Source organism: Rhineura floridana, chromosome 11, assembly GCF_030035675.1.
Source record: "Rhineura floridana isolate rRhiFlo1 chromosome 11, rRhiFlo1.hap2, whole genome shotgun sequence".
In the NCBI taxonomy this organism is placed as follows: Eukaryota; Metazoa; Chordata; class Lepidosauria; order Squamata; family Rhineuridae; genus Rhineura; species Rhineura floridana.
Window position 1 is genome coordinate 38,142,115 of NC_084490.1, and position 19,238 is coordinate 38,161,352.

The window sequence follows — 19,238 nt, forward strand, 5'->3', positions numbered from 1 at the left end:
TGGGTCAGTTGTAGTTTTTCCTGCATATTGGACATGACATCCTAGTTTTTGTGCATTCAATGACATAAATTATATTGCAGGACCTGCAAGTAATGTTTTGTTTGATGTAATATGTTCTGCCTGTCCTAGTGCTTTTGAAAGTAGCTGTCTCCATGAGGTACACACAAGTGATACATTTGGAGTGACAAAGAGGAGATCCAGGATTGCTGATAGGTGGCTTAAGTACAGCTCTCACTAACAGTTTGCATAAATTAGGAGGGTGGCGAAATGTTACAACAGGAGACTTCTTGATGGTTGTAGCAACATGTTCAGAGTTTGGTAGCAATATAATAATATAATTTATGTCATCGAATACAAAAAACCAGGATGTCATATCTAATAGGAAAGTTTTGGGTAGTATTTTGAAGCCAAAACCAAGTACTGTATAGTTTTCTTAGAATTCTTTGTCCCACTGAAGCCTGCTTGGCTTATTATTAACTTGCTCCGCTGGTGAGATATTTTTATTCCCAAAGACTCCACATTTATCTTCTAATTGAAAACAGTGGGGGTGGAGGTGGAAGGAAGACTTTGCAATTTCTTAAATGGCCTTGAGAAGAGGCCTGCACTGATTTTTGGGGCAAATCATAATAGGTTTCCCTAGGTCCTTAGATATGGACTACCTGCAGGTTATAGGTAAGGTCATTTAGATGCTAATACACTGAAGTAGAGCAATCAGGATTAGCTTGCTTTTCCCTTGTCTTTAGGGACACTGTCCTCCTGTCTTTTCTCTCCATTGTTACACTCTTTGAAAATATGTTTATACAGCTTCCTGTTAAGTTATATGGTTGAGTCCATCATTTATCTCTTTGGATTCTTAGCTCACCAAGAGTGCTGGAATAAAGAAACACATGATGGCTGACTCCCTATTTATGAAAATATAAAGTCCAGCAGTTCTCTAGACAAACCTAGAGAAGTGCTCAGTTTATTTAACACCCAGACTGGTGAGCTCTGGATAACTCAATAGTCAGACAAACAACCTGGTCCATTGGCATCCACAGAAGAGTGCTTAAAAGAACTCAGATGTGAAATTTCTGGTCTTCTAACAAAAATATGTAATTTATCCTTAATTTCAGCCTCCATACCTGAGAACTTGAAAGTGGCCAATGTTACACTAATGTTTAAAAGATATGCAGAGGAGATGTGGGTAATTACTGACTGGTTAGCTTAACATTCATTCTGGAAAAAACTGCTGGAAAGCATTAATAAAGATAGAATTACCAAGCATGTAGAAAAACAAGTCTCACTGAAACATGGCTTCCACAAAAGTAAGTCCTGTCTAACTACCCCAGGCATGGGGAACCTTTGGCCCTCCAGATGTTGCTGAACTACAACTCACATTAGCCCTAGCAAGCATGGCCAATGGCCAGGGATGATGGGAGTTGTAGTTTAGCAACATCTGGAGGGTCAAAAGTTTCCCACACCTGCATTACCCTTTTAGAGCTCTTTGAGGTGTCGACAAACATATAAGCTTTAGAATAAAATCCTTTTATGGATTAGTAACTGGTTAAAGAAGAGGAATCAGAGAATAAAAATAAATGGTCAGTTCTCACAAATTAATGGCGGGATGTAAGGAGTGGAGTCATCAAGATATCTGTGTTGGGACTGGCACTTTTTAATGAGCTCATAAGTGATCTGGAGTTACGATTGAGCTGAGAGATAGCCAAGTTTGCTTGATGACACCATATTGTTCAGGACAATAAAAACAAAAAGGGATTGTGAGAAGCTTCCAAAGGATCTTTCCAAGCTGGCAGAAAGATCATTAAAATGGCAAAAAGATGCAACGTAAGCAAGCTAAAATGATGCACATCAGGGTAAATAATCCACATATACGCTAATGGGGCCTGAACTGGCAGTGACTGGCCAGGAAAGAGACCTTGCAGTTGTAGTGGGTAACTCGATGAATACATGGAGCCAGTGGGCAGCTGTGAACAAGGTCCACTAAGGATCATTAGGAAAGGAACAAGAATAAATATGCCAATGTCAATGCTATGATACAAATTATGGTGTGACTACACTTGGTATGGACAGCCAGTGTGGTGTAGTGGTTAAGGTGTTGGACTGAGACCTGGGAGACTAGGGTTCGAATCCCCACACAGCCATGAAGCTCACTGGGTGACCTTGGACCAGTCACTGCCTCTCAGCCTCAGACGGAGGCAATGGTAAACCCCCTCTGAATACCGCTTACCATGAAAACCCTATTTATAGGGTCGCCATAAGTCAGGATTGACTTGAAGGCAGTCCATTTCCATTTCACACTTGGTATATTGTGTGCAGTTCTGGTTGCTACATCTCAAAAAATATATTGTAGAGCTAGAAAAGGTTCAGAAAAGAACAATGAAATGATCAAGGGATTGGAACAACTCCCCAATGAGGAACGTTTGCAACATTTGGGGCTTTTTAGTTTAGAACAAAGGTAAGGGGAAACATCATAGCGATGTACAATATTATGCATGGTATGGAGAAAGTGGAGAGAGATTTTTCTTTCTCCTAATACTAGAAATGGAGTAATCCAACAAAGCTAAATGTCGGAAGATTCAGGACAGGTGAAGTACTTATTAAACCATGGAATTCGCTCCCACAAGAGGGTGATGGCCACCAACGTGAATGGTCTTAAAAGGGGGTTAGACAAATTCATGGAGGATATAACTATCACCTTGCTGTGATTTTATGAAAGTGTGGTTTATAAATATTTAAATAAGTAGATAGTGCGTACAGCTGGTATAGCAGTGGGAAAGAGGGCCTGGCTGGGAGTCCAGAGTCTGGAAGTTCAAACCCCCGCTTGTGTCTCCTGGGTGTAAAGGGCCAGCTAAAGATCACCCCCACAGTGAGTGGCTCAGGGGTTACGTGCCCTGCCACCTGTGCAGTGGTGGGCAAGCTGCATAGTCCCAAGGAGCCCATTTGCCCCCCAGCTGGCAGTTGTGGACAAGGAAGGGGCTGGCTTGTGCAGCTGTGGCAAGCTGAGCAGGCCCTAGCCAGCTGGGGAGGACTAGCCTCAGAGGGAGGCAACAGTCAACCCCCTCTGAATACCGCTTACCATGAAATCCCTATTCATAGGGTCACCATAAGTCAGGATCGACTTGAAGGCAGTCCATGTCCATTTTTCCCTAACTTTCAATTGCTACTAGCCATGGTTGCTTTGTACTACCTCCACCATTGGAGGCAGTATGCCTCTGAATACCAGTTGCTGGAAGTCACAAGTGGGGAGAGCACCATTGTGCTCATGTTTTGTTTGCAGGCTTCCCATCCGATTGGTCAGTGTGAGAATAAGATGCTGGACTTGATGGGCCTTTGGTCTGATACAGCACATTGCATACTTATACAGCTGAGTTTTTTTTCTGATGTAAACTGCTTTGAGATATTTGACAGTAAATGGTCTATAAATAACATAAATAAATAAATGTTCTTACATTCTTATGAAGAAAGGTTAAAGACAGATAGGAGCAGCAGAAGACAAGCATTTAATCCAGTGAAGTCTTGTTCACATATCTCAGATGAGAGAGAGATTTATTGCAGGATGGGAAATCTGTTGTTTGGCTGTTTTATTTTAACTATGTGTGGATGTATGCTCCAGCATAGGGGGCAGGGAGCACATAGTCTCCAAAAGGACAAGAAAACGGAAGCTTCATAAAATGTTTATTAATAATAATATTAAAAATATTTATTAATAAAATGATGAGGCAGTAGTTTTCTCATTTGAGTCCGAAGAAAATACAATAACTTGCAACCGTTTGAGAAGATTTTGTGTGGGCACCCAGGGAGTAATATGTATTTGTGAAGAGGGCTAGGAGGGAATGGGAGAGATGTTAGGAACTTCAGCACCAGTCTTCAAGCACCCCACTGCTATCTGTCTTTCTCTCTCACTGAATTTCAAACTGCATTCTGTACCTTTAGACCATACTAGCCCTGGCCGTAGAGCCGTCTGGTACTACATCATATTATGGTAAACATTCTGACAATAAAACAATTGCAAGGCCCAAATGTTCCTCCATTTCTTATCAGGACTGGGCCGAGACCAATCTTTTATTTCCCAGTGCCAGATATCTTCTGCATACACAGCCCTTCCCTGACAGCACTTACCGACTGAATTGGCTATGGGGGTGGTGAGGGCAGGATTAAGGGGTTGTGCCTTTCTGAAAGTAGTATATGAGGGCTGGAAGGACGTGGCATGTTAACAAAAATGCCTCAGACCTCTTTCCAAGAGCCCCCAAATTACCTTCTTTCTTACTTATTTTTGGCATTTATGGCCTTCCTTCTCACTGAAGTTTCAATGCATCTAACAGTGGCCACTTAAAATAAAACAGAGAAAAACAGTGACGATCATCCATATAATAACTAGCAACAGGAGACAAAAATCAAATACATAAGCAGACAATAATAAAAACCAATTCCCAACCAAAAGAATAAATTGGCCTTGTTCCCAGCTGAAAAAAATTGAATATTCTTAGTATAGATAGATCATACAAGAAACAGAAAATTTTCTAAATAGACAATTTCAGATGCTAGACAAGATTGGGGTAAGGGTTGCCTGGTGCAGTTCCATCTGTGATTTATAGGAGAATTTAGAGGATAATTTGTGATTTATAGGTGAGAGATAAGTGAAATCCCAGAAACACAGCCCACCAATGCTCTTACTCCAGCCTTCATGTGGCTGAAGTTTAAAGTGAACTAAATTTGTGTTATAAACAATATCTCTGGGGTCATGTTGCCACTTGCTGAGCATTGCCAGTGCAGGTCCCAAAACAGTTTCAGGGCACCCCTGACATGCATACCACACTGGAGAAACAACAAAGCCTTGTCCTCCCTTCCCAATCTTATCATCCCATAATTTTAACAAAGGGAATGCTGAAAGAGAACAGCAGTATAAACCAGGTATGAGAGGTAGCAGTCTTTGGGGAGGTTGAGGAAAGAAGCAGTGATATGTCTGGGAGAAGTGGCAACAGGAAGGCTACCAAAAATGTGCACTTAGACATTTCTCTGTCTGTCTGGGGGTTTTTTACTTAGACATTTCTAGATGTATTATAATTTAAAACTGGAAGCTATCTATCACTTCCCTTATTCCAGTTCAGGTCTCGTCAGTGCCTGGATGGAGGACCGCCTGGGAACCATATGTAGGTTGCCTTGGGTTTCTAGCATGAAAAGAAAGGTGGGGTATAAATGTAATAAATAATAAATAAATAAATATGCCACAAGTTAAAACACATACACAAACGCACACCTAGGTTTAAAATCATCCAAGGGAAGGAACATCAGCTGCACACACTGTCTCAGGGTTGTATTTAATGTTTACTCAGAGTAGATCTGCTAAAATTAATGGACCTACACTAATTATGTCCATTAAATGTAATAGGTCTAAGAGTAAAAGTTCATTGAATACAACCCGATATGAGCATGTGGATTGCACAGATCTAATTTTTTTATATGCATATTTGTGTACGTCTGTCCACAGATGAGCACTTTCAAATGACTTTTGTCTCAATGTTTTCTGTTCACACTGTGTTGTCCCCTCCCTTCAATTAGTACTCCCCCCCCCGAGTTCTGGAAACTTGAGCTCCATTGTGGGCGTGAGTGCAGGTATTTGTTTACCTGTGCATATGACCAATTTATTTTTATTATTATTGAGACAAAAGTAGGGATAATGGTATTTACCTACCTTACTGGGTTGTTGTACAAAAAATGTATGTCAAATGCTTTGAAAACCCAACAGCACTATACAGATTATTGACCTTATTGCTTGACCTGATCCTATGCCAGTTTATTCAAAAGTAATTGCCACTGAATTTAATTGCATTTTCTCCCAAATGTGGCAAAGGATGGTTATCTCCAGAAAAAGCAAGTGAGCACCTGTGGGGAATGATGATGGGTCCATCTACGTAGCCGCTGAACTGCTACAAAACTTGAACCGGATATTAATAATATTTAGCATTTATACTGCACTTCATTGTGCTCAAAGCGCTTCACGCACATAATCTCAGTAATCCATGCCATAACCCTTCAAGACAGGCCACGGTTATTTTTAAACCCATATTGCATGTAATTAATGTTCATCTATCTCCGGATTCTAATCAGGATTTTTAAAAAAACACAAACACCTAATCTCAAATCTGAAAATGTTTGCAAACGGTGCAAGCTTGCATTCTCTTTTCCGTATCCTGGTGCCATAAAAGCATTCTTCCCTTTGCTCTTTTTTACTTTTTTCAACCCAGCGCAATGGCTCTGCACTGATTCGGTTCTCTTCGTTGGCTGGAAGAGGGTTAAAACCATCGAGCTGGAGTTGCCGCGCAAGTGGGAGTGGAGACAGGGGACAGGATGCAGTAAGGGGTGCTTTCCTGTGCTTGAACCCACCACTGCCCCCCCCACACACCCCACACACGCACAGGGTGGCTGTTTCCCTCCCAGGGACCGAGGTTGGAACGTGCCTGCCAAAGGCGCGCAAAACCCTTTTGGATTCCTGCGTTGGGATTGCATTGGTGAGAGCACCTAGGACGTATCGGGTGGCGTCCAGTATATGGGGCAGGGAAGGGCAGTGCGCGTGCATGAAAACCACCCATTTATGGGGGAGATGCCTGCCAAGGGCAATTCCCGCCTCCTAGTTCCGTAACCCAGATCCTTTTGCGGCAGGGAGCTTTTTCTTTATTTTTTTCTGACTTTATTTTTCCTTCTCCCAGTTGCTCTTTATCCCTTCCATTTCCGCGACTGAGCAGGGCCTAATTTTGAAAACAGAATTCATTGTCGGCTTTTCAATGTGCAGATTTAAGGCAGCAATCCTGTAACTACTTACCTGGGAGCAAGCCCATTGAAAGTCAGGCTTGGTTCTGAGTAAGCATGTGTAGGATTTCACTGATAATCTGTCTCGTGTGATGCAAAAAGTCTTTATGGGTGTGACTGTCTGATGCTGTATTCCAAGCACCATTCCGTTGTTTTTCTGTGTACCATTTAATACATAGTGTAAGTTCTGTGAAGGGGGGACTTAAATACCTTATTAACCTAAATATCACAAAATTGTGTGCAAGGTTTTGAATTCCCCAGAACTTGAAAGAAAACAAATGGGGATGGGGAGAGGGAGGAAAGAGTTGGCTGTTGTTGAAGGTATGGCGTCTGTATGTGGTCCTGAATGGAGGGGTAGCAGATACTTAGAAGATGCCATTAGGCTGCTATGCAGGTACTGTATCAGGTTGCACCAAGGCCTGCTGGGAACAAGGAACTAAGGATGGCTGATTTCTCCCATCTCTGGAACCACAACAACTGTTACCTTGGTCTGTTTCCATCCTTAGGTGAAAGACACAGGCACCTTGGTAGGAATCAAGAGAACTGAAGCAATCTTTATGTTAGCAAAGGTGGAAATTAAAAACACTCCTACTTGACAAAGTCCCTGCCTAGAGAGTATATAGTCTATGTTAGATAGACAAGATGGTGACAGTAGGATAGGTAAAGTAAGGGGACAGTGGAGATGATGGTAATGTCAATTAAAAGTTTAGAGGGGGAGATGGATTTTGAGGAGGGGAGGCTTTACTCTGAAGAGAGGCGGAGGCTGCTGCATACCAGGAGTGTGAGAAAAAGGCAAATTGCTTATGGTAGAGCCTTAATCCTTTCTATCACTCTTTTCCTAGTTTACAGCTGTAATCCTATCCATGCTTACTTGGGAGCTAGTCCCATTCAACTCAGTGGAACTTGCTGCTGAGTAAATAAACATGCACAGGATTCACCTGCATGTGGCGTATGCACAGCACCTTTCTTTTTAGTTTTCCTGTTCTGTTCTTCAGTCTAAATGTATAATTTTCACATGATATATTTGTTCTATGCAACTCTGTGAGTGTCTGACACAATGGATATCCTTTAAATGAAGTCTGGAATGTAGCCCAAAGTCAGCAAACAGAAAAAAGTTAACAAATTGCAAAAGTTTAGAAAAAAAGTTAAGTATAAATAATACATAAATGTAAGGATTTTAATATATCAAACAGTAAAAGCAAATTTTAAATGCTTATTCCAAAGGCACTCAATTATCACCAGTTCATGAGACAAATACAATTAAAATTTTCTTTTTTACTTTTATTCATTATTCACTGGAATTGGACTGTAAAGGTGATTTGTGGCATCCCACATTAGTCTGTCATATATATTGTTTCCTGTTTGAAAGGAATTTTTATTCAAAAGCCTGGATTTTATGCCCTCAGCCATTGAAGAAGACAGCTTGTCAAAACGAGTCTGGCCAAACACCAAAGGAGCACTTAAAAAAAAATGTATTTGTATCATCAACTGGTGATATAAGTGCCTTTGGAATAAGCATTTAGAGTTTGCTTTTACAGTTTAATATATTAAAATTCTTACATTTTTCTAAACTTAGACCAAAGTCAGACCATTGGTTGATCTAGCTCAGTACTGTTGACACTGATTGGCAGCAGCTCTCCAGGTTTTCAGGCAGGAGTCTTTGCTAGCCCTATCTGAAGTTGCCAGGGGTTGAACCAGGGACCTTTTCTATATAAAAAATGTGCTGAGCTGTGTATGGCTCTTCCCCAGTCCCATGTTGCATCAAGGCCCACAGCTTAGCTTTGCAAATATCTGAGGAGTACAGTAGCAGGAACTTCTCAAGAGCTTTTAGGAGTGCCAGCCACACAAAAGCTGGAAACTCAGGATTTGGACATTCTCCTATCTTTAGTCTCTATAATCTGTAGTCTTGGAGGACTGTTGGCTGAGAGAAGCCAGAGAGCAGATGAAAGTGGTATTTCACATATTGATTTAATTTAAGTAGACAAGTCTTCAACAGCAGATCCCTAATCATAAACATTTTAAAACTTGTTAGATGTGCAGCAGTCCAGTTTTCAAGCCTTGAAATGCTGAGATTAAAATAAATTCCCTGAGACTGCAGTCCTGTGTATGTCTACTCAGAAGTAATTCCCGTTGAATTCAGTTAGATTTTTTGTGTAAGGTTATAGCCTTAAGCATAAAGATTCATACTCTCAGAACTTAGTTTTGCTGTGCTGATATAAAAATCAATCTAAGAATAAACATTAAAAATTACAGAAGCTGGGAGGGAGGATTCTCAAGCTTGTATAACAAGAGTGCAGATAAATGAACTAAAATAATTTGCTGCATATTTTCAAAGGAACAAAAATTACAGCAAAAAAGAAAACATCTCCATTGAAATTTACTTTATATTTTTGCCCCAGCATATAATAAAATGACAACATTGCTTTGCCAAGATACCTTGTTAATTGCCTGCTTTCTTTTGATACATATACAAATACTGACTGAATTATTTTGGCAACACGTCCTGTCATTGATATCCATTCTCTGCTTATGAAGAATCAAACTTTGAATAGCAGTAAGTGAGTTTAGAACTAATTGGATTTCGGAAGACGCTTCACATCAGTGGAATGACTGCTGCTGTGGGTTGCCATCCCTTACCTTTAGCCAACCCCTATCCATCTGCAGCTGTATCGCTCGCTAGCTTCCAGGGACCAGAACAGACCACCATACAACACACAATATCCTGAATTACATTATACCTTTGAGTAGATTCACACTCAGCCAATTTGGGAGCCAATCTTGCCTGAAAAGTACAATTTGAAATTAAAAAACAACATTTCTTTATCAGTGTCCTATTAACAAGTAAGCCTAAAACTTACTAGATCTAAAGGTATAATGTGCACAATGCCCATCAATGGTGCTGTATTATTATTATTATGGCTGTTGCTAAGAGCTGGTGTGCGAACAAAATTGAACATAGAACTTTGACACAACTTAATAGCAAAATGCTGTTTTTTATCTACCAAACACCCCCCCCATATATGCTGTGGGGAGTGGGAGGTGGAACATATACTGAGTGAAAGTTTTCATAAATGTTATTGATTCACATTCCATTGTCTCCCTTTCTCACCACCTTATTCCTCAGCTTCAGCAGTAACTCATGCCTCCTCCTTTTTTTCTTCTTCTTTTGCTCTCTTTTTTTCTCCAGCAGGTTGTAGAGGCAAAGGAAGCCCTGCAGATCCAGAGATTGTTATTGAGAGAAGGCTTAGAAAGAGAGAAGTGATTTGAAGATGGCTTAGAAGAAAACTAAAGAGTCCCAAAATCAAAACGGCTAACTCGGGATGGTTGGCCACAGAATTATCCTGTGGGAGAAGTGCTGAGATAGGCCAGACCAATAGCTTTGCACTGGCAGGAAGTGTCTTTAACCACTACTGGCCAAGCCAGGCCGAGGTGAGGTGTGTCGAGGCAGGCACTTCCTTTTCCTACCCAGGAGCCTTCCCAGGACCAGCAGCAGTCGCCATGGGGGAGAGGTCCCACACGTGCCCCTACTGTGGGAAAGGCTTCCGCCGCAACTCACACTTAACACGACACCTTGCCACCCACTCTGGGCTTCAGCGCCCCTTGGGTGGGAAGCGTCTTGGCCAGCAGGTGCAGGAAGAAGATCGCCCCTACAGCTGCAATTACTGTGGGAAGACGTTTGCCCGCAGCGCTCACCTGACGCGGCACCAGGAGACCCATTCGGGGGAGAGGCCCTACAAGTGCACCTATTGCGGGAAGGCCTTTGGGCGCAACTCCCACCTGACCCGGCACCACAGCACGCATACGGGAGAGCGCCCGTATGAGTGCGGGGTCTGCGGTAAAGCTTTCACCCGCAGCGCCCACGTCACCCGCCACCAGGGCACACACACAGGGGAGCGGCCTTTCCGCTGCACACGCTGTGGCAAGCGCTTCACCCGCAGTGCACACCTCCAGCGCCACCAGGGGATCCACAGTGGAGATAAACCCTTCTCCTGCGGCGACTGCGGGAAGGGGTTCACACGCAATGCCCACCTAGAGCGCCACCGCGCCACACATTCAGGGGAAAAGCCATTCAAATGTGCCAGCTGTGGAAAAGGATTTGGGGCAGCCTCCCACCTTGTAAGACACCAGAGAACCCATAAAGTTTAGTTAGATGGGATTGTTCCTATATTCATCCAAATGGGGATCAGAAATGGCCAGTACAGAGTACTTGGATGTACTTTTGTTATTATATCAGGATGCCACTTTTCCTGTCTTCATTATATAAAATACCCAGGTGATTTGGGAGAGAACTGGGCGCGACAGATTCAGTAGTATTTATACATGGTCTGCAGGGAGGCCACAGCAATGTGAACTTCACTCAGTTCAGATACAGGCCCAGTGACAATAATTTTAGATGGTAGAGCTGCAGAGTTCTCCCACTTTCAGACAGTGTTAAATCTCACTGATGCCACCTGTGCATGGATGTTTTCTCTCTCCAGTGTCACAAATGAAGACCACCTTTTTTAATTCCAACTTGGCTATCAAGAAATATGCCACATGTCAAAAATAAGAAACTCATCGGAAGCACATTACACTCAAGGTGTTTGAAGCCCCTCACGCACCTCCAGCGTCACAAGGGAAGTGCGATCATGTAAATGTTATGCCAAACTGCGGAGACAAAGACGTCTTTCTGGCGGTTCACTTGCAATGAAGTTAGAGTAACTTCTGCCCACCAACCTTCAGCTTTCAGTTTCAGCCACTGGCCAAGTGAAGCCTGTTTGCATCCGACTTAAATCTGCCACGTTACCCAGGAGATTAGTGCAAGAACACAGGAGCACTGTGCCTGTCTCGAACATTTCAGTATCCTTTAGCAGAACCAAGACTTGGAACTCTCTTTCCCCCCCCCCCATGCTATGGCACTTGAAGTGTCTGCAGCTTGCTTTACAATCTTTTTATCTTTAAGCGGCATCTGCAACAAAATGTTACAGTGTGGAGTGCTTTTGTTCAGTATGCAGCCAGTCATGTCTCCTTTCAGGATACTCTATTCCCTCCCCAGTTTTCTGTACCATTCCTCCACCTGACAGACACTCAGTGTTCTGTGGCCTCTGAGCATGCTCTGTCCTCATTGGGTTGTTTTGAGGTTTTTGTTTTTAACGCCCCCCCCCAAAGGAAGGGCTATAGTTCAGTGTTAGAGCATCTGCCTTGTATGCAGAGGGTCCCAGGTTCAATTCTTGGCATCTCCTAGTAGGGCTAGGAATATCTCATCTGAAACTCTGGAAAGTTGCTGCCAGCCAGTTGTCTTTTTACAAAAACAGTAGCCAATATAGTTACAGGCATACCCTGCTTTAACATACGCAATGGGACCGGAGCGTGTATGTAAAGTGAAAATGTACTTAAAGTGAAGCAATTATCTATGCATGTACTGCACTGCAATCGGCACTAGATGGCAGTGGCGTCATGCCATTAAGTGTCCATTATTGCGAAGCGCGCGTACGTTAAGCGGGGTATGGAGCATGTACGTTATAGCGAGGCAACGTTAAGCAGGGTATGCCTGTATACTGATACATTTCATAGAATAACTCTAGTATTGTCTAGAGATAGATAAAAAAAAAACACCCGACACTTGATGGTTTTTAAATGTAGCTTCTTGTGCTTTTTTCAGTAGGGAGTGGAGGGAGGGGAAAGTTATAAATTATATACTTACCTGTTTCCACACAAAATGGTTAGCTGGTTTTCCTCTGCAGAATACATTTATGGGGACATTTGGGGACTCTGGTAAGGAGAATATCCTGCTGCTGTGAAGCAAACGAAGAGAAGCAGAGGCAGCAGGCAGTTTTTTTACTTTGAGTCCCTTAAACTCGCTATCAACCTGTGCCACTGGGAAATGCTGTCTTGATTTTCTCACTTCTAGGGACCTCACCCAAACAATGTATCTCAGCAGTTCTTTGTCTGGCTCATCAGCCTGCAGATGAGTGGCTGTTTGAGGGTATTGGGCGCTCCAGCTCTTCAGAAGCACCGATTGCACAAAGGCCCCACTGTGTTCTTATATCAGGGGCCAAAGAAACCAGAATCTGCTCTACTGCTGACTGAATTACACTTCATTTGGCCCTGGCAAGCAGCTCTGGGAACACTTAGGGATATTGCATGTGTCATTTTAATATGGCCTCCTTGGACTTGGTTGCAGGGCGGGAATGTAGCAACACCAAGACTGCAACTATGGATCAAAAGACCTCGTAAAAAGGTTTGAGTTTACTCACGCACAAAAGAAAGATACTGAAACTCAATAGATGGGAGTAATTGGAGCCAAGAAACAACAGCAACCTGCAAACTCCATTTGTTCTGATAAGAGTTGAAATACTTTATAACATCTTTACTAGCTATTTTAAATCTTTGAAACCTGAATGGATCATGTCAAAGACACGTCTTTGACATGTCAAAGAAAGATACAGGTAGCCACTCTTCCCATCCCCCTTTCTGGTTTTTTTGTTTTTTTTGGACTCTTCGTGGTTAGAAAAAAGGGGGGAGGCCCAGCTCCTGTACAATGAAATATTTTTGGCCAACTTGTTCTATTCTAGCACAACAAAAATCACGGAGTCGTTGGAAAGAATACTGAGAACGATGGGTCAAAAAATGCAGCTGTTTCATGCTCCTGTGAAATCTCGTGTTTTCTTTCTCTACATGTGCATAAGCTCTTAGATGCCAGCAATGAGAGAGCGGCAATAAGAGTTTTCTTCTGCTTCCTATGAACTTAAAACCACATTCGGCCTGATGTTTCTCTCTCATTGCTAGAACAGCGGAAATACAGAGTATGAACTCTTTATTTGTGCAGTGTTCTGCATAGTACAGACTTGTGATTGTTGGCTTTTGTTTGTTTTAAGATTCCCAGGACCAAGCAGTTGCTGGAACCATACTTGGGATATTCTCCTTCATCCTAAATGGCCGTTGAAACCTTTTAATTGCCTTAGGGGCTCATTCTCCCAAAGTCAGACTCTTGCTTTTCTGAATGGGGATATCCCTAGTAAAGTTGATGCCGTACAACACACTTGGAAGTTTGACCGTTCTTCCTCCCTCTTGGGTGGTTAGCCTTGCAACTGGCTTGTATTCCTTCCGCTAGGGCTGAGACTGGAGAGTTTGATTTGAGTCTTAATGCTTCAAGGGAGGGGCACAAGCTCAAGTTATTTTGCCTTGGGGCAAGAGAAGAGTTTGGGGTCTGCTTCCTCAGATATCACAGCCGGAAGGCACCTTTTCCTGTTTGGAAGTGGAAACACACACCCCGCCCTTGTTTCTGCTCCTACATAGGCTCTGTAATACTTTATCTCCTGCCGACCTTAAAGAAGCTTTCCAGGAAAGGTGAGGAAGACTGTTTTCTAGGGATATGCCACCTCTGTCCATAGTCTACAAATCCGGGTCTTTTACTCTCCATGATTCTAGGCCAGTGTGCAGTGGTGGCTGGTACGTGTTGGGAATGGTAGGGCGGAAGGCAGGGAGATCAATAGAAGGTGGAGCCAGTAGCAGGCAGCCAACTATAGTTTTTACTTTTGTCCCCGTGCTCTTCCCTGCTGTGTAATACAAGGGCAACACTGAAAGTAAGGAGGAGGAAGCTAACAAGCAATCCCACCCCACCTCTAGGCTGGCTGTAAGGAGAAAGGCAGATAGGTTGGGGGGGCTGGCTGAGGGCAGACTGACATGGGGGGGCAGTGCCCTAGTCAGCCTAATGGAGCAGTCTCGACTTCCAGTATGATAGTCCCTTCACCCAACACACTTTTGAAAAATAACATGGGTTGACTCCAAACTTCTCTAGGGCTGCAACCCTAATACATCCTTCTGTTGCAAAAAGTCCCACTGAACACAGTGAGTAGACAGCTTACAGGATTGTGCAGTTGGTCACGCTGTGGTTCCACTGAAAATCAATAGGACAAGTTAAGACATTGGTTCCAGTGGGACTAAAAGCATGACTTACCTGAACCTGGATCCAGCCCATTGGCTCTTTCTGCTAAATCCCTATCAGAGAGGTGCCCCTCCCCCTGAAACTACGTTTGCTTTGCACCTACCCTCTCAAACAGCAAGAGTTTACTTTAGTGCAGTCATACCAAAGTGAACAGGAGTCATTTAGTTGCCAATCCATCAACAGTTCAGAGAAAATGGGGAAAATGTAGCACTGTTTGTGAGCATAAGTACAAATGCACAGGAAATTCCAACGGCAGAATTCAGCCACCATTCTTTGGAGAGTAGAAGACCTTCAGGGCACAAAGGGCCCTCTAGAGGAACTGTCTGTTCAGGGCCTGATTCTGATCCTGCCATCCTAGGTAGAGGACTCATTAGGAGTCTGAGGTAATAGGAAACTGATGTGCATTCCTTATTACAGATCTCAGCTGCCTGATTTTGGAAGGAGCAAGAAGGGAGAGAGGTGCTGAGTTTGCTAGTTTTATGCTAAAGAAAAGATATTCTTGATCTTGCAGTTGATTGGTCATTTTTGTTAGATATTTTGCATGCACGTACAGTATGCTGTGTACAGTAGTATGACTGCTAAATTAATACTGGGGAAATTGTAAAGGGTCTCATTTCCAATGTTAGTGGTGCACTCCAGATACAAGAATGGCAAAGGTCTACTGATTTTAGTAGGGCTTCAGAGCCTAACACTCACTGCGCTACACCCATAATGTTGTGTTATGTCTGGCCTGTGACTTTGCAAATGAGGGAGCTGTAGGATATCAACGGCAAACTAAAAATGGGAGATTCTTTTTGTTAAATCTTCAGCAGCTGTATATAGGTAATTTTTTTTCAGGTTGTGCGGTGGTATTGTAGAACTATCATTGCTGCTGGTACACATTCATTTTTTCCTGTATAGTTGTGGATTCTGGTGAAATCAGTTGTGCAGATTTCTGTAGTAGCGCTTTAAGCAGTGCCTGGAGAAAAGCAAAAATTGGCTCCCAGCAGCCAGACCAGCACTGCTGTAATACATGTGATGTTACTGATGACCATTCCCTCCCCCATACCCAAACCTGGGGCAATTTTTAAAGTCTTTGTTAATTTTTGTTTAGTATGTGAGCATATCTTCTACCATCAAGTCCAGTGGTGGGGAACTTCCAGCTCACAGCCGAATTAGGTCCAGCAGGGATCCTAATTTGGCCCGAGGCCACACCCACCCACCTTGTACCTGACATATGTGATGCCAGATGCAGGGCAAGTAAAGATGCAACTGAAAAGGAATGATAGGGAGCCTTAAAACTCACTCCCAATTGTTCCTTGTATTTGGCGCTTTTTAAATTGGGTACCAAATTTAAAAATTGGAGGTGATTGGTTTCACTTGGGGGCTCCCAATCAGAGTCCATCCCTGCTGAAAGCAGGGCTACATTCCAGAGTTCCTGAACCCTGTGGAAACCTGGGTTTCAAAACCGCACCAATCAGCTGTCTGATGGTGACTTCAAGCCCTGCTTGGATTGACTGGGATCTCCAGCATGGCTTGAACTCAAGCTGCACCACAAAGGAAAAATGATGTCAGATGACTCTCAAGTGGGTGCCCCCCCCACCTCTCAGAGTGGCCCACTGTGGATGGGGGACCTCTGGATCTGGCCCAGCAGTCAGATCTTATTCCCTATACCCGATCTAGTCATTTTTAAAAAATGTGCCCCTTTTTAAAAAATGTGCTATGGTGAATGAAGGCTTTCTTGAAATAGTCCTGCACTACTAGAGCGATAATCAAGAGGTACCAAAAGAAAAAAAAGAGGGAAAAAAAGGCAGGGCTATCTCTTCTCACAGCTAGGGAGATGTAAACCGAGTTGGATTTAAGGCCTGCTCCAAGCGTGCAACGGAATGAGGCAGTGGAAGGGGATGCATCACTTCAGACTGTAGGAGGTGGATTCCAGTTGTGAATGTTCCATGTTAAAAAAAAAAACCCTCCCTGCACCGAAAACTAGAATAGGAGAGGGGAGGGGGAGATTGCATTCCAGCTCTTTGTCCGTTCAGCTGGTTTTCTAGTTGCAAGGCGTTTTTGATGTAAAGGAGCATTCAAAAATATGATTCCCCACCTGCCATCTGAAATGGTATAATCCCAGATGACCTTGTTTATTGAACGTTGTTCCTGCTCATGTTTGTAGGAAGGCTAAATGACTTTGGCTATAGAGAATTCATTCTGATTTGTATGTGGAGAGATATGACATCACATCAAGCAGTTTATTACAGCACTTTCCAGTACATTTTCCCCATCACTTTCCTTACTGCAAAACAATCTTTTTTTTTATTGCACAGGAGCACCATATCCACTCTTAATTGCTCAAGCTGAACTTTCAAGTATGTGATTGACTCCCACCCACCAAATAGCAACAGCCCAGAAGCGCCCCAGGACTCATTCAGCCTTTGTCAAACTGGTGCCCTCCAGATGTTTTCAGCTAAATCATGTAGTGTGTCAAGAACTGTTTCTAGATGCCAGGAACTAGTGCCATCTAAAAGTGTACCTTTGAACTCCTTAGCTTATCCCAGCCTCTGCCAGCCTCGTGCACTCCAGATGTTTTGAATTACTGCACTGTGCTAGCTAGGGCTGATGAGAGTTGTAGTCCAGAACATCTAAAGGGCACCAGGTTGATGAAGGCTGCTTCAGGTGTTGGGCTTGGGTTAATGTTCAGTTACCTTTTGTTCACATTTTTAAATTCTCTTTTATTATCCGCTGCTTTCTGAGAGCAGTTGGGTTTCTTGAACTCATCTTGCTGAGTGAGTAGCTACACCAGGAAAAAAAAGGGGGGGGGTTGCAGAAGAGGCAGCGGGAATGTTGCTCTGCATGTTAACATTTCTGAAAGAGGAACGATGGTATATTCCACATTAATGCTCCCATCCTAAATATATTTTCCCTGAAGTAAATCTCCCACATCGCTTCACGTGATTGCAATTCTATTAGTTTCTATAGAGGTAAGTATGCTTATGACAGCAGCCTTGTTTTAATTTCTAGTTTATGATTTAGTTATAATTTTTAGGTGTTACTTGGCAGAAGTGTGTGTGTGTTCCCGAGTAGTGAATAATAATAGAAAGCCTGTTTCATTTCACATGAGGCTCCAGCAATAGGGAGCAAATTGCCTCCCCCCACCCCCAGTCCCACTCTGGTGTCACCTATGGGGCCAGGATATTTTACTCTGCCTCAGCTTGATGTTTGTGAGCATCTTTGACTTTTTGAGGGCTGGGTGGGTAGGAGGTTAGTTTTACTTTGCATCCGAAGTGTTTGGGGGCAGGGATAGTTTGGAATATCTGGACTGTATTTTCTATTATTTTTATTACTGCCAATGGGTATGCCTTAACAATCATAAATGCTGTCGCAGCAGTATCATAGCCAAACTTAACCCTGGGTTTCCTCTCCCTATGAAATGCCCACCACCACCTTCCTACTTTTCCTGGTATTGCCCATGGTATCTTAATCTATTTTCCTATCTTACTAACAGTGTCTGTATGAAATAAACACTTTTTTCTGGTCCCTAATGTCTCTTTTTGCTGTCAGCATTCCTAAGTAGCTGGGACACTATTTTCAGGTGTAAATGGCACAGCTAGAAGACTTACCTGGACATTTCAGTGGGTGCCAAATGCAGTGACTCCCATTGACAAGTGTGTCAACAAGAGCAAAATTAAACCAGTATACTCAAGCAGGGGTGGCTAGAACGTAGACTGCGATGTACTGGTGGCTCTGGATGATAAGCAGTAGATAAGCAACGGGTTATGATTCCCAACTGTTTAGCAACAAAACACGAAAACAGCTTTTCCCACCTAAATTAGTTTGCTGTAAATGAAGAATGCTAACAAGGAATGATGAAAAGGACTGTGAGTTCAGTTCAGTTCTCAGTAGCTAAAACACACCTCCCCTTTCATGCTGATGGGCTCCTGGGGTAAGTGGGAAGGGAGCTTTATGGCAAAGTATCTTGGTCTCCCAAATCCTATTCCCACACATTGCTTCATTTCCAAATTCTTTAAATCAAAACATTTCTGGCAATGTTTAGTCCCCAAAGAGATTGAGGGGTGGGGGGGGAAGCCTATGCACACAGCAGTTTTATTCTGGTTCTATAATTCTGTAAATGCAGAAGAGACAATCCTGGGGGTATGGCTGTGAGGTGGCATGGTGCAATTATCCTGAAGGGACTCTGCACTTTTGAATTTGCCATTATACTACTGAAGATGAGTGGAGGTGGGGTGTAATTGTTCAACAACAATTGATGTAATAAATCATTGTAAATTTACATATTTCAATCCCAACATTCTGCTCTTCTGTACCTGCAGTCTAGGAGGCTGGTGGGGCTAAGGGCGAGTCAAGCTGGATGAGAAGGTACCATAGGCTGGCCCTGGACCTCAGGCTGGTGGATCCCCATTCCTGTTGTAGACATCGTAACTGGCCCAAAGTCACCCAGTGAGTTTCATGGCTGAGTGGGTATTTGAACCTGGCTCTCTCAAGTCCCAGTTTGACACACTGACACATAGACCAA

At 43.1% G+C, this 19,238-nt stretch overlaps 1 protein-coding gene across 2 annotated transcripts; it reads left to right on the forward strand.

The window, feature by feature from the left end:
* Positions 1 to 6,250: 6,250 nt before the first annotated feature.
* On the forward strand, positions 6,251 to 18,234 carry LOC133366624 (zinc finger protein 436-like). 2 transcript variants are annotated; one of them, XM_061589914.1, is made up of 2 exons: positions 6,251 to 6,506; positions 9,992 to 18,234. In XM_061589914.1, the coding sequence occupies exon 2, from the start codon at positions 10,303 to 10,305 to the stop codon at positions 10,948 to 10,950; it is 648 nt and encodes a 215-aa protein (XP_061445898.1). In that variant the 5' UTR covers positions 6,251 to 6,506; positions 9,992 to 10,302; the 3' UTR covers positions 10,951 to 18,234. The 2 variants fall into 2 exon arrangements, with proteins under 2 accessions (XP_061445898.1, XP_061445899.1); XM_061589915.1 differs by having other exon boundaries at positions 9,995 to 18,234.
* Positions 18,235 to 19,238: the final 1,004 nt, after the last annotated feature.